This window comes from Pseudochaenichthys georgianus, chromosome 9 (genome assembly GCF_902827115.2).
Source record: "Pseudochaenichthys georgianus chromosome 9, fPseGeo1.2, whole genome shotgun sequence".
In the NCBI taxonomy this organism is placed as follows: Eukaryota; Metazoa; Chordata; class Actinopteri; order Perciformes; family Channichthyidae; genus Pseudochaenichthys; species Pseudochaenichthys georgianus.
The window spans coordinates 23,158,022-23,173,573 of NC_047511.1; the positions used below are offsets into that span (position 1 = coordinate 23,158,022).

A 15,552-nucleotide genomic window follows, 5' to 3' on the forward strand; every position below is an offset into this window, starting at 1 on the left:
TTTGTTGCTCTTCACAATATTGATGATTATTGATATTAAGTTGCACACAGTAGTTTTAATTTACAAGGACTTGTTTGAATGGGACACGTGAATACCATAATACATTTCTGGCTGCATATAGTAACAGTAAAATGATAAGACATGTAGCAGGACACTTTGCTGTTGACAATGGAAAGGGGTTGGTGTACGATTGCAATGGGGGTAGTAGTACAATTTGAATGAACATACTATTTTGTTGTGAAAATACTTTATTCCGATAACAATGCACTTCCCTTTCATTTACTGCCAACTCTAATTTCCAAACGGACCATGATTGCAAACCGCCTTGGAGACGATATTGTTTGCCTTGTAGTGTTCGGAGTATTATCAGCTTTGCTTCATCAGTTGCTTTGTCACGGTTATAGGAATAACTCTATTATCATTCAGTTGCTTTACTTTTCATCCTAAATCATAAGATTGCCTTCAGTATATGCTTTGGAAATGTAATCTAGGTTAGTGTGTAATATGAAGGTTCTTCCACATGTGTGAGGAAGAGGTTAATGCAAACTGTCCGATAGTCGTTTAGTCTGAAGGAATATAATGAAGCTATTTACCCATAAACCCTTGTTGTGCTGCTGTAGAGAAACACCTTTGATTTCAGGGAGGATACGTTTTCGGATGTATTAGTTATGTATATACATAGATCTATAGGCCTCTCATGATGACTGCATAATCATAAATCGTAGATATGACCAGAGCCACTTTATGAAGAATATTCTGTATAAAACAGGTATATTTATTAAACATATTATGGATTATCGACTGAGCCATCTATCAAGGCAGACGTAATGTTATTTTTTTCCTCTCGATGGGTCACGAATACTTTGATTTTGCTCATTATTTCCCGCTTGAACAACCAGGATGTGTTTCATTTTTTCCCCCCACAAATCACAGTGGTTGGAAACTGAAGTGTACTCCTGCAGCAAATGGAGATTAAATATTTTTTATCAAAGCCAAACTAAATGTACAGAACGGGAGAATAAAGTCAATTTTATCAAAGAAAGTGTTTTTTTTTCTTTCTAATTTTGCTCATCTTTCTTTAAAGACTCATACACAGATCAGTTTACCACATCAGGGTCAGAGTAAACAAACTCAGCTAAATAAAAATCACATTCAACTCACACGTATTGCTTTTTCCCCGATTGTAAATGTGAATTTGATCAGATAATTCTAATTTTATAATGTCATGTAAATTGATGTATTAAAGACGGAACATATACAGATGTAATAAAAATAATGATGTGCTAAAAGCAGATGTTATTTGTAATTTTAGAAACAAACGTGACTGTTGATCAAATATCTCAAACCAAAGGGCCATGCGTTTATTAGAAACAGAAAGATTAAACATCTACTTTCCATAGTAAGTATGACATTGACACGTTTCAGTTGTTTTAGTCTGAATAACTTTATTTATATTGGCGCAAACAAAATCATAATCAACATCATTGCACTGATATAAAGATATGTTCATAGTTAGTTTACATTTCATGACTCACTTTTCCTGTGGAGCTTTATCTCAAACAGTTATGTTTACATTGATTTCTTTGCACCACCAGATCAATGGGATAGTGTGAGAAAAGGACCGCTTGTGTCCAAAAACAAAACAAACCTCTACCGGTGCTGCACTCCACAGGGGAAGTTGTTTTTTTTAAGGTGTTGTCACTAAATAACTCGGGATTGAGTGTGAGGCGGACACAAAAACCAGCTGAAAATAGCGACACAGCTCCTTGGAGTTGAGGAGAACTTCAGATCCAGACGATCATTCTGTGTGGATTCATCACTGCAAGCAACCCTTTTACTATAATCATCCGATACATTGTTATAAAAATAGAAGTTAGACATTTTAATTACCTTCCATAGTCCAGCAGTATTAAATATACTGAAAATGAGCTTTTAGTTGAAACTACTTAATTATTGTTTTTGAACAAAATGATTACACTCCTCAAAGGTTCAACTGAGGTTGCTGTATCAGAGTTAACAGATATATAATTAGTCAGTCTAATGAAATAATTACGACCATAAAACAGTTTGATTTGAATTATCAATTCTGGGCAGAATGTTGGACGACTGTGTTAAAGCCTGTGTGTCCTATCTTCTTAAGATAAAGAAAACTGAAAGAAATCTTTAAAAGTATTGGTTCATTTTTGGATCTTAAAAGGCAGTTGAGTTAAGTGCATATTTTCAGAAGCAAAGAGACCTTATGGACCAAACTCGGTGAACTCAACGATGAAATTGAATACATTTAAGTAAACCGTCTATTTTGATCAAGTCATGTTTCTACATTTTGTATCTTCAGTGAAAGTTATTTTACATGAGAACATTTATTCTGAAGCGGTATAAATCACAAGTCTCCCTGGAGAAGAAAATCATATTGACACACATGGACGGAGAGAGCTGCTGAGTTAATGGAGTCGTCTGAGGAGCTCACAGCTTGGCGTGGTCTTTCAGGATGACCTCCAGCTTCTGACTCAGCATAATGTTCCCTCTAACCTTCAGTTTGCCGGAGAAGAACGCCTAGAAAACGACAAAGGTATACTTTCAGTTGGGCTTTTAGTTTGATTCAAGTAAACGGGGAGGGAAACAAGGCAAAGATTTCTACAAATGAAAAAGTTGGTGCTCTGGCAGCAGAAAAATGAAAAATATTCATAAGGTTCAGAGCTGCGAGGTGCAGTCTCTTTATCGCTTTCCTCTGCTAGAATCGATCAGGGAGCGGCCGCCATGACGACCCTGGGTGACAGGTCGCAGCATCCTCTTTAACTCTGACAACTTATATTCCTCCTGCTGCTCTTTTCATCATCGGCAAGGCTGGAATTCGCCCCCTCCCCGCCTAAAGGAGCTTCAGCACTGCGGCCTGTTAAAAACTCTTTGTCGCACGCACGCACACACACACACCAATATCCAGCGCTCCAGGAAGCATATCAATACCGTCCTGTGATGATCAGTCCCTCAGACGTAACATGCAGCGTGGATTGATTGAGTGCTCTCTGAACTCAGTTTGATTAATTATTGTATTTACTTCTTTGACATGATGAGATCAAGGACAAAGTCATTAAAGATTTAAAGGTCTCTTCAAAGGCACTGCTTTAATTAAAATGTACAAGGTGGGATATTAACACGGAGAAGACAAAAACGGGATTTAAAAAATGAAGATAGTTTTCCCCAAAAAATATATCTGTTCTGCAAAACTTGAATTACAACACTCCCTCAGTGTATAGATGCTAAGCAGGTGGTGCTCTGGAACAATGTAACAGTATAAAGCAGGGGTGTCCAAACTTTTTTCACAGAGGGCCACATACAGAAAGATATACGAAGGGCTGGGCCACTCACTAGAGGTGAGGTATATTACCTCAAAGGTTATCTAAATTAATCAAATGAAGGTAAATTATTCTTAATACTTGAATATGCTTTAAGAAAAATAACAGCCTACATCCCAGCTCTTCAGAGGGTTTCATTTATTTTGTTAGCAGCTCATTCCTTAAAACAGGAGCTTATCATAAGAGGAAATAGGAAGGGTTTATTTCAAGCGTATTATGAGAATAAGTTATTGGGCTTTTTTCTTATCAACTTTGATTTGATAAATCTAATACATTTAATTGACTTAATTGTTTGAAAAGTGGGCTTCTTAACACATGAATACTGTGTGATATCTGCTTTGATCTATATTTAAGAAGTACAATACAAGACAAGTTTCATTTGTGGGCCATACTCCATTATACTTTTTGAATTTGCTGAGGGCCGATTCAAAATGGCCTGCATTTTGTGTGTTACCTTCTGAGGGTTGAGTTTCCCCTGCACCACCTCCAGGAAGTCCTCGTCTGACACGGTGATGGTCACATCCGCCTTCCCGCTGTGAGGGCCCTTCTGCAGGGAGCCGCTGCCGTTCTTCAGATCAATGGCTGCAGGAAGAAGAGGAAGATGAGAGAATGGCGCGTTTCCAATGCAGGCCTCGCTCGGTTTGGTTAGGCCTTATTAGGCCCGGCTCACGTTAATGCTGCGCTTCCATTACAGTTTAGGAACTGGGGCAGTTACTATAGTAACGCAGTGTAGGCGGAGCCGTGACGTCATCTTCAATGAGCGCCCCAGAGAAACAACACAGCCGTTAACTCTTAGCACTCAGAGCTCACAGCTCTTCATATCTGTTCAGAAACTAGACAAAAGTTAAACAAGTACAAACCACAGACTGCCTGTGTCATGGCGAATACAGTCGCTGGTTTATTTATGTCTGTATAGGCCGTTGTTGTGAGTGTGGACGGTCGGAGCATATAACGTTAGCTTAGCCAAGCTCCATTTAGAAAACAAACATTTTAAAAGGGTTTTCCGCCTGCCGTCTGTCTGCAGACTTGTCAAAGCATTAATTCATGGTTTTTACTAACCGCTATCAGTATGTTGTTACTTCGGCATCATTTTGAAACGTGTATTACAATTAATTCACGGTCAAATATGTTCATCTTGTTGTAGCCCCCTTGCTAGCGATTCTCTCTCTTGTTTAGCATAGTCAGCCCGACTCAGCCTGGTTGATCCTGGCCCTAGAACCACGATTTAGTCGGGCCAGATAAAAGGTGAAAAAGTAGCCCCGGGCCAAAACTAGGCCAAGTGGAAACGCAACCAAAAACGGGCCCCACACGGCTCGGCACGCTTAAAGCCAGCTACCCGCTGCATTGGAAACGCACCATTGTTTGCTGGGTTCTTTGGCTTTGCTTTCACATCTCATTGGGTGATTTATTCTGTCGTTTGATCTGATATTTGAGAGCTTGTTAGCAACATTTGAATCTGAGTCAACTGTATAGCTCATAGTTATAATTCATACTTTTAGTTTGAGGTGCCAGTGTCAGAGCGAATAAAGTTTCCAGGCTGATTTCTGAGTTTAGGGTGAAACAAATCTATTATATCAGTAATCCCTGACTTTCTCAGTGAGTTCTTATCATGGGAGGTTAAATGAAACAGAATCCACCGTGAGAGTGACATCAGTACTCACTCCACTGCGCAGCAATCTTCCCGTCTTTGGTGATCTCCCAGCCGAACACAGCATTCACCTTTTTCACCAGCTCCAAGCCCGTGTCTTTGATACGACGGCCAATCTCTGCAAACACCAGCTCACTGTGAAGACCCCCTGCCTGAGAACAGAGAGAACAAAAACCCTTTTAGTGTTTTCCCTATAGAAATACTAAAAAGAAAGGGGCTCCATGGAGGACTTCTATAGCAGAGAGAAATAATATTTCTGTTTGATTGCAGCATTTTTCGACTGACGTACTTGAGGGAGGTCTTCTGGAGAGGCCTCTGCTGCTCCATGTAGATCCACATAGGCCCCCGTCAGCACCACAGCGTCCGTCTCCTTCACCTGGACCAAAAGAAGTCACACTCATTTATCCACAGATCTGTTCACGCTGATTGTAACCCACACTGACGCTAAATACTGACTTTACACTGGATGTGAATTCTGTTGCCTTCCTTCCACATCTCAGTCTGAATCGACTGACCCGGCATCACTGGCTTCGCAAAGCGGACCTGAGAAAGAGGACGGATTTAAGAGAAGGTAGTGGACCGATGGATCTGTAATTAAACATTTCCTTTAGCATTTAAACACACTTGATAAAGGCTTCATTATGTATCAAGCATTTCAGTTTTGGATGTGCCGCCGAAGAACAAAATGTTCCTACAAGTGGATAGTGCTGCGTACCAGCAAGCCGAACCGGTACTGGACTTGTAAAAAGTTTCGGTTCAAGTCCGGTTAAAACCGGAACGTCGGGAACCGGTACTTGGACTCGCAAAAAAACTAGCACTTACGTATATTCTGGTGTCTGTTGTTATTTAAACATTCCCTGATAAACGTTATTCAGCGTCAATAAATGAGTGCTAATCCCAGTGTGCTCAGTGTACAACATCACATGTCATTTCACCTTCGATTCACGGTTTGAAAACGTAGCCTTTCGCCACATGCTAATGCTAACCGGAAGTGAAGAATTTTCAGAATAAAAGTATTAGTTAAGTTAATAGTGTGAACTTCCGTTTTATTCAGAATAAAACTGATTTAAATTAAATAGTGTATTTAATTCAAAATTACGCCATATCAACATTGATTTTAATTTTTAACAGTATGTATGTACATCACTATGTATGTAGTATGTACTGTATAATGTACACATGTAGAGTTGTAGAAAATGTACAGACAGTACACTCTGACTGTACAGTCACTACAGTTTAGCCTATACTGTATAGTAGGTGTGTAACAGTGTAATGCGTATAGTCTACTCTACACTCTACCTTTCAGCAACGTTTTAGGGATTTAGGCTCAGTCAGCTCAGGGACTGTTTGGTTACTTTAGTTTGGTAAATGAAATAAATGTTTGAACTTTGTAGTAGTTCACTGTAGTTGCTGTCATAAGTCATTTGTAGACTAAGTGGCAAAAAGTGTTTTTTCTACATTTGTACTTTGTAGAGAAATGTGGACACAAGTTAGATGGGAGCACAATAAACCTGATGAGTTTGAATTTGAGTTGATTATTGTTAATTTTAAATTGATAATTAGCTCACAATAAGTTCACTTTAGTTACTCACACAACTTGACACAAGACATGGGTTCAGGTCCGGACTTATAAGTCCGGACCTGAACCTGAACCTCTGGACTTGAGTCCGGACCTGAACCTGAATGTGAGTCCAGGTACGCAGCACTACAAGTGGATGTTGCATGATAAACACAAGTGTGATAGAAACTTCTGAAGCAATGGAGACGAGACACGGGGAGAGATGGAACTTTGATGGCAAATACTGACAATTTATTATGGAGTTACGGCCGGAGAAATGACAAGACATCTGCTGCCGCCACAAGGTGATACAACGGTTGCCAAACAAATTCTCAAGATCTCTTCTGGAGTTCGAGGTTTTAACTAGTTCGGAGTGTAATAATCAACATTCTTCATCAGCGAGACTAAACAAATATGGACCCTTAATCTAACTAGAGCTGTCGTCCGTAGAAAAGACTGTGCGCCAGGGAACCTACGTTCCAGAAAAGAAGGGCCTCTAGATGTCCCTGAACAATAAACTTATGGAATGCAAGTGTAAACCCTCTCCTAAAGAAACCCACTCTCAACCCGTCCGATGTTATAAACTACAGGCCTGTCTCTCTCCTCCCGTTCCTGTCTAAAACACTTGAACGCGCTGTCTTTAAACAACTCTCCTGTTATCTCCATCAGAACAACCTTCTGGATCTGCACCAGTCTGGTTTCAAGGCAGGTCACTCAACAGAAACTGCCCTCCTTGCTGTCTCTGAGGAACTGAACACTGCTAAAGCAGCATCCCTCTCCTCTGTCATCATCCTTCTGGACCTGTCTGCTGCATTCGACACGGTGAACTTGGAGTTTCAGGCTCTGCACTTTCCCTCCTCACCTCATACCTCAAAGACCGTACCTACAGGGTAACTTGGAGAGGGTCCGAGTCCGACCCTTGTCAATTAACTACAGGGGTCCCTCAGGGCTCTGTTCTTGGTCCCCTCCTCTTCTCCTTGTACACAAACTCGCTCGGATCTGTCATTAGCCCGCATGGTTTTTCATACCACTGCTACGCTGACGACACCCAATTAATTCTGTCCTTTCCCCGCTCAGAGACCCAGGTCGTCGCACGCACCTCTGCTTGTCTAGCGGACATCTATCAGTGGATGTCTGCTCACCACCTCAAGCTCAACCTTGACAAGACTGAACTGCTTTTCCTTCCAGGAAAAGATTGTCCCACTCTTGACCTGACAATCAACATCGGCACCTCTATTGTTTCCCCGACTCAGACTGCAAGGAATCTGGGTGTGACCCGAGATAACAAACTGTCCTTCACTGCAAACATCGCTGCTACAACCCGCTGCTGCAGATACACGCTTTACAACATCAGGAGGATACGTCCCCAGCTGACCCAGAAAGCGACGCAGGTTCTGGTCCAGGCTCTCGTCATCTCACGCCTAGACTACTGCAACTCCCTCCTGGCTGGTCTACCTGCATGTGCCATCCGACCTCTGCAGCTCATCCAGAATGCCGCGGCTCGTCTGGTCTTCAACCTTCCTAAATGTTCCCACACCACTCCGCTCCTCCGCTCCCTCCACTGGCTTCCGGTAACTGCTAGAATCCACTTCAAGACATTGGTACTTGCGTACCATGCTGCGAATGGATCTGGCCCTTCCTACATCCAGGATATGGTTTAACCGTACACCCCAGCGCGTGCACTCCGCTCTGCATCAGCCAAACAGCTCTCTGCACCCGCACTGCGAGGGGGACCCAAGTTCCCATCAGCAAAAACACGTGGGTTTGCTATCCTGGCTCCAAAATGATGGAATGAGCTCCCCATTGAAATCAGGACAGCAGATAGCTTGCACATCTTCCGGCGCAGACTGAAAATTCATCTCTTTCGACTCCACTTCGAGCGATATAATTACTAACAAAGAACTTATATACTAATAAAGGACTGGCTTATCTAAAGCCAGTTGAGTAGCACTTGAAACGTTTTAGCTCTATGAAACCTGATGTACTTATATGATTCTGTTTTCTTCAAGTTTGTATCTTGTTGGTCGAACGCACTTATTGTAAGTCGCTTTGGATAAAAGCGTCAGCTAAATGCAATGTAATGTAATGAATGCCCCTCCTTAAGAGAGATAGCAGCAATACCCGAGGACTGTAGACCTATGCCATGGGGAAAGAGACTGTGTCAAAAGTTAAATACCTAAGTAAATGATTTCCCAACAAGGAGGACAGGGTTTGAATCCTAGGTGATGCTTACTTTGATCGCCTTAAATCTGGAAGGGTCGTTGTCTGCAAACTGCTTGAGGACGTGTCTCGCTGCGAAGCCGAACGAACACAAACCGTGCAGAATGGGAGCCTTGAAGCCTGGTCGAAGAGAAATGATGAGTAAAACACATGACTACCTGAAATCCCAGGAAATATTAGGTCTAGACCAGAGGTGTCCAAACTACAGCCCGGGGGCCAAATGCGGCCCGCAGGCATTTTGAATTGGCCCTCAGCTAATTAAAAAAGTATAATTAAATATGGCCCACAAATGAGCTCTGTGCTTGTTTTATATTGTAAATCTTAAATATACATGTCAAAAAATATATAACACAGTATTAATGTGTTAATAGAGAAATAACACTTTCTAACACATCTAAGTTGATGAGAAAAAACCCAATAACTTATTTACATAACAAGCTTGAAATAGACCCTCCCTATTTCCTCTTATTATAAGCAATCTGAGGCTTCCATTTTAAGGAATTAACTGCCAAAGCTGTGATTTAAGCTGTTTTTTTCACGCATAACTTAACTATATTTGATTGATTTAGCTAACTTATGAGTTAACTGATAAGGCGATATACCTCTAGTGAGCGGCCCAGCCCTTTGTATGTTTTTCTGTAAGTGGCCCTCAGTGAAAAGAGTGTGGACACCCCTGTTCTAGACCAAGACAAATACAGATGTTTTTGACTGAAAAGCAAACAATGGATGCACAGCCTCTCACCTCCCATGGCGGCGAAGCTGGGGTCTATGTGCAGGGGGTTCCAGTCCCCACTCAGACGGTACAGGGCCGCCTGCAGGGAAACACATATTGTTTAGATCTACAACTAATTCATAAACCCCTGAACTTTTCATATACAGATGTAGTATGAAATTAAATCATCATGACATTGGAGGAGATACCTAAAATAAGAATGTCTTTGAAGTGATACAGTTGCACTCTTTAAAGTGCTCTAGGGATGTCGTTTTTCCCCCTTCTTCCTTTTGTTATCTTTTGTATCATAAATTCATTGTTCTTATTTTATAAGTGTATGAAAACCTTCTTCATCACTTTTTCACATTTTGTCAAAAGGTTATTTCAGAGCAAGAAAAACAATATGTCCTAATTCCACCCACACATCATCAATGCGGATGATTTATTCCGCAGCTAAACCCACACACACTCACTCACTTGGTCTGTGCTGGTGGAATCAATCACCACAGCATCTGGTGCCCGCTGAGGGGGGGGCAGAGGAGCCTGCAGGAAGTAACACAAATGAAATGTAAGCCAGCAATATCTCCAAATGTCTGACTCTGTAACTCAAACATGGAATACTTACTATTGCTTTGTCCGAGCTCCTCTTCCCTCCGAAGCCCCCGGCCCCCACCACAAACACTGAGAACTGGTTGAAGCAGATCAGCTCTTCGCCACAGAACGTCTTCACTGTAAAGCAGCAACAATGTGGCTTCAAGCTCAAATTTATGGTGTAAGAAGTGGTTCTCATTTATGTCAAAGTAGCAATTTCTACTCAAGTACAGAATAATTACTTTGGGGAGAGAGATTACAACATCCTTCAATTCAATTCAAAGGTTTTATTGTCATTGCACAAAGCTACAGTGTAGAAATGGAAATGAAAATCCTCCAACAATCCAACATATATAATACACAATAAAAAGTAGTGCAAAAACTCTATATACATGCAAATAGAATATGATAAGATCGCAGTGCAACCCAATCCCTTAATATTCTTTATCCCAGGATGCCTCTCCTCTGCGTCAAATCCAAGAAAGAGGTAGGGTCTACATATTGTTCATTTGGCGCGACCTTCTAATATTTACAACTCTACTTTTGATAAGGACATACAAATTAATCTGGGGTTTGTTTCTGGCAAAGGGCTCTCTGACAGCGGTCTAGCCTTTGAACGAGCTTCTCCTATTAGCAAAAAGTTACATTTGATTTCAGAGCAATAAGCCAGGACCTCCTACTGTTGACCAGCAGCACGGAGACATCTTTAAAGTGTTGCACAGAAAGCACTCGGCATTGAAGGGGAATGAATGAGAGGGTTTTTGATGAGCGCCTTTTCTTAACTACCTCCCAAATTGCTCAGCAGACGGTACACATTGCTCTGTGGCCTGGCACACTTTCAGGGACCGAGACCCTCTCCCCGGTAATGTAATGCTCTGCTTCAGTTGTGCAATGTATATAAGCTCTGAATCATAATTATTAAGTTAGTATATCTTGTTTGAATAATACTTTGACTGGGATGAGAAACAGTTGCTACTTCAGCAACACGGACGGCTCCATGGATTTATCAACACACTGTTAGAGCAGCTTCTGGGGGGGGGGGGGGGGAGTCACAGACTGTGTGCAGACAGGAAGTGGTGCAGCTGTGCCAGGTGGAGGCTACCGACAAGCCAGTCAGGTAAAAGATAACCAGGCAGACTGACACATATAACTTCACCCTGCTCCCTCTGCTGCTAGGTGATGGAGAGCGGGGATGGCAGGTTAACAAGTGGGATGCATTTTGGTAATTATGCTAACAAACTGGATGGCATCCCCCCCTCAAATAGCCAACTGCTTACAGCCTCAAACACAGTGGAGAGAGAGCCTGCTTCAGCCACATTTCCTCACTACAGCCCATAGAGAGCCTAAGTCCCGCCCTTCTACTTCCGACCCATGGGACCTTATTACGGAACAAATATGTATGGTTGTCAATGGCAAGAGAGAAATAATTTTTCGATCCCGTTTGAATTGTGCCATAAATTACATATGATGTTTGTCAATTTAAAAGATAATTTTGCAAGTCAAGAAAAAAAAGTTTGTCAGTGAGTAAGTAACACTTAGTTTTGTGTGAAACCGCTCAATGAACTCTGGTCTCGCACAACACACGTCACCAACACCAAGATGGCCGTCACCGTGGCACATTTCTGAATGAGGTCAAAAGTATTAAACAAGGTGAAAACCATTACACGTCTGGGCATGTTGAGAGCTGCTATCACACAAAAGGGGAGTTAGTCGGTTCCGTAAGAGCCAGCATGTGGGACCGGCTGTACAAGGTTTCGGTGAGTGTTAAACGAGTTATGACATCACTTACGCGACTCTTGTAATTGTGGTCTTTCTAGTTGCATATTTTCATAGTTTTATATTTCAATAGTTTTACGACAAATTTCCACAAACTGTGAAATTATTTTTTTTAATTGACAAACATGTGTAATTCACAGCACAATTCAAACGGGATCAAAAACATTTGTCTCTCTCGCCATTGACTACCATACATATTTATTCCGAAATAAGGTCCCATGGTGGTCCACCGGAAAGGGAGGGACTTATGCTCTCTATTGAGAGTAAATTAGAGCAGGAGGACACGCCCACATGGAAGCTGACTGTGAAGGGACCATTAGCAGCTGTCAGGAAGAAACAAATCCAGACTCCTGTTGACATACTCGCCGGTTAATTTCACTGGGTCAATTAAAAATACAAGCAGGTACAAAACAAACAGAGCGGCTCCTGCAGTGACCTGTTGTCTCACACAGAAATAACTTTGCCTCCAGTCGAGGAGAATAACAGAAGCAGATGTGTATAAGGAAATTACATCTCTATGTGAATCCTCAGGGAACTTCCAGTCCCGTGTTATTTGTTTAAAGTCGGATTAATTATAGATCAGAGTGCCTATAATATCATCCATCTCTATGGAATTGACTAAAAATATGAGCCGTTCTCAGTCCATTATTTCAATCCCTGCAGACACAGACTGAAATTAACTTTGATGAATTCAGCCTGAGAGGCAACTTTCAGGACAAGCCACATTAAAGTGATGAAAACAAATGAGTGTGGAATGAATACACTATAATAAAAACAAGTTGTGAAAGGAAAAGCAACTCACCGTCCATTAGGATGACGGCTCCTGATCCTTTGTCCAACACGTCTGCTATGGTGGTCTCAGAGGTGAGGGTCCCTGGGAAAGGTCATTTACACATTCCACTTTAACAAGTTTTTCACAGTAAAAAGTATTTAAGCTTTTTTGATTATCAATTCATCACTTAGGTCAAATATGTGTACCAATCCTTTTTGGTAGATTGAAAGGGATTCATCTTCCAGAAAATCTCAAACTAAAAGACTCAAGTTTTCAAATAAACTCAGACTGCTCCCCGTTATACATCATTCAATTACATGAAAATGGCTTTTTGTAAATGAATGGCTCAAAACTATTTTATTTTATGAAGTGAAATCTGCACAGTACATGTGTTACTTCTATCAAATAAATGGTATGTACTATAACAGTAGAGAGGGAAATACCTGAGGTGGGTAAAGGCTTGTAAAGCTCCAGATACTGCTCTCCGTGCAATACCTGACACACAACATTAGAACAGCGGTGATATAACATCAAACCAAAGTCTTAAAGCCTCATTAACATGAATTATGTGTGCAAGACCGTGTGAAATACATGCATGCATACGAGCACACAACACATTCACACGGACAGAATCAGACTTGAAAGACGTATATGTTCTAACCTGTGTGAAATCTATGTTGAGTCCAGGGACTGAGGTCAGCCCCCCCCCCATCAGAACTGACTGAGCCACAATGACCCCAAAACTGGGGAGGCAGACAAAGTCTTCATGGCCCTCATACAGGAACCTGCATAGAAATGTTAACAGTGACTCAACTGTGACAAATCACACTTGCACAGCTCTGGTGGGTAATCCTGGATAGATTCAATTTAATTTCACACAGGCTGATTTACCAGACCCCTTAGGGCGGTTACAGTCATTAAACACACACAGATACACACCTAAGATGGTCGGGGTCCTTGGTAGACATGCCCACCCCCAACGCATAGAGGATACACTGGATGTGGGTGTAGCTGAACGAGGATGGGGGGAGTTTGGTGCCCACTGCCTCAATCTGAGAGGAGGAGAGGAGAGAGTCAGCTTCTCCAAATTAAAAATAATCATATAGAGGGCAGAAAATGAAAAAGGTATCTTTCTACTGAGACTCTGATAATTAATATTTAATTTGAATAGATAGAAGACCAGGATAAGGTTTACATGGTTGATTAACTCCACACCCTGAATACAAAAGCTTTAATTAACACCGCTCATATAGTCAGAGCAAATGAATCATTTTTTATATTGTAAGGTGAAACAAATATATGCACTTGGGGAATAAATAATGAATCCATCTTTGTTAACCTGTCTTAACAGTTATAGAGTGTGTTTTAGCAGCCTGGCTTTAGGGATGTCTGTACACCACTGATTGAGATGTGATGCACCTAAGGGTGACATGATCATTGAGTGTCTCTGCTTAACCTCTGCCTGTCAGGTCATGACAAATGAGGGCTCGTCTATTTAGTCTATGTAAGTATTAGATTGTTAAGGTACTTATTATATATGCATATACTGAATTAGTAACCTTAAAGGTCTCCTATCATGCTATTTCTAGGCATATATTAAGGGTCTCAGATATATATATTTATATATAAAAAACATATCTATGAAGTGTTTGGCTCAAAATACCAAACAGATCATGCATTTTAGACATCCCTCATATCCCTCTATTTCAGCCCTGCTAGAGAAGTGCTGATTCTGGTCAGCTTCTGATTTCAACTGGGCTGATGCTGACCCCGCCCCCTTTTGAGCACACAGGCACACTGTGAGTTCTGTGACGAACAGCTCTGCTCAGATACAGCTAAATGCTGCCGTGATTACATGCCATATCATGTTCCAAACCACATCAAGGATTATTTCTGAACCAGTATGGCGCTCAAATGGCGTTTCTCTTGCGGGTTTACCACAAGGTGAGTTCCTTTTTTTATTTTCTGCTTCTTTACACACACTCTTCAGAACAGTGTTAGCGATGCTTGCTAATGTAAACAAAGACCATATTACGTCCAAAACACGTCGCGCATCGTTTCTGATAGCAACGTTTCTGATAGGGCCGTGGGCGTAAAGCCCCATATTTTTACATATTTATGTATACAAGACATCAAAAAGTGCATTTTGCATGATAGGAAACCTTTAAAACAGATTGTCATCAAGTTTTGTACAGACAGTCAGGGTCAGAGGATGACGTCCGCTCACTTTTTCTCAAAATCTCACTCCCATTACTTTTTTTACCAGCGCCACTAGCAAGATTAAGATTTGACTTTAACAGTGAAATAAGATATTACTGAATATAGCTGAACATCTAATGAAATGATTGGCACTTCATATTTTCTTCATAGTTCCCAGACGATGAATCTTAAATGATGTTGATGATCCCTTGTAAGTGTTTGTACCATGTTGCCATGCCAAAATTATTAGCATTTACCACTAAACATCATGAAACTGTAGAATCTTAGACTTGTTAGGAAAAAATACATAGAGTCAAAGAAATAAATGAACACACTTGAGTAGTAGTAGAAATGTTTAATCAAAAACAAATCCAGAATCTCTAGTGATTTACAACTAAATATACGGAGAGCATCAGTCCTGTTAAAGACAGACATATGGGAAGAAATGTAAATGTAGAAAGCAGCAAAACAGGTTAACATTGTTTACATTTGTGATCATCAGCAGTAATTAGTTTGAGGACCTGTGGGATTTCACGGAATAAAGAGGAATCAGCGGTTCAGGAACGTTCTCATGGGCAGAGCTTTGTAGGGGATCAGCACAATTTTAAACGGATCCTGAACTTGACAAGAGGCCATGAAGGGAGGCCAGAGCAGAGAGGCCAGAAATGGAGCGATGTTCAATCTGTGCTTGTACTTTTGTTAACAAGGAGCCTGAAAACGGTT

The 15,552-nt window shown here is 41.2% G+C and overlaps 1 protein-coding gene across 1 annotated transcript in view; it reads right to left on the bottom strand.

Moving 5' to 3' along the window:
* Nucleotides 1-1,425: 1,425 nt before the first annotated feature.
* Nucleotides 1,426-15,552, bottom strand: part of hsd17b4 (hydroxysteroid (17-beta) dehydrogenase 4) — a 32,311-nt gene continuing 18,184 nt past the window's right edge. The window contains exons 13-25 of the mRNA XM_034090378.2: nucleotides 13,570-13,682; nucleotides 13,292-13,415; nucleotides 13,074-13,125; nucleotides 12,661-12,732; nucleotides 10,117-10,220; nucleotides 9,969-10,034; nucleotides 9,522-9,591; nucleotides 8,793-8,899; nucleotides 5,458-5,544; nucleotides 5,291-5,377; nucleotides 5,015-5,153; nucleotides 3,808-3,935; nucleotides 1,426-2,553 (exon numbers count right to left, since the gene is read on the bottom strand). Of these exons, the coding sequence (XP_033946269.1) occupies nucleotides 2,464-2,553; nucleotides 3,808-3,935; nucleotides 5,015-5,153; nucleotides 5,291-5,377; nucleotides 5,458-5,544; nucleotides 8,793-8,899; nucleotides 9,522-9,591; nucleotides 9,969-10,034; nucleotides 10,117-10,220; nucleotides 12,661-12,732; nucleotides 13,074-13,125; nucleotides 13,292-13,415; nucleotides 13,570-13,682 (1,239 nt within the window). The 3' untranslated portion in view covers nucleotides 1,426-2,463. The remainder of the gene's footprint in view (nucleotides 2,554-3,807; nucleotides 3,936-5,014; nucleotides 5,154-5,290; nucleotides 5,378-5,457; nucleotides 5,545-8,792; nucleotides 8,900-9,521; nucleotides 9,592-9,968; nucleotides 10,035-10,116; nucleotides 10,221-12,660; nucleotides 12,733-13,073; nucleotides 13,126-13,291; nucleotides 13,416-13,569; nucleotides 13,683-15,552) is intronic.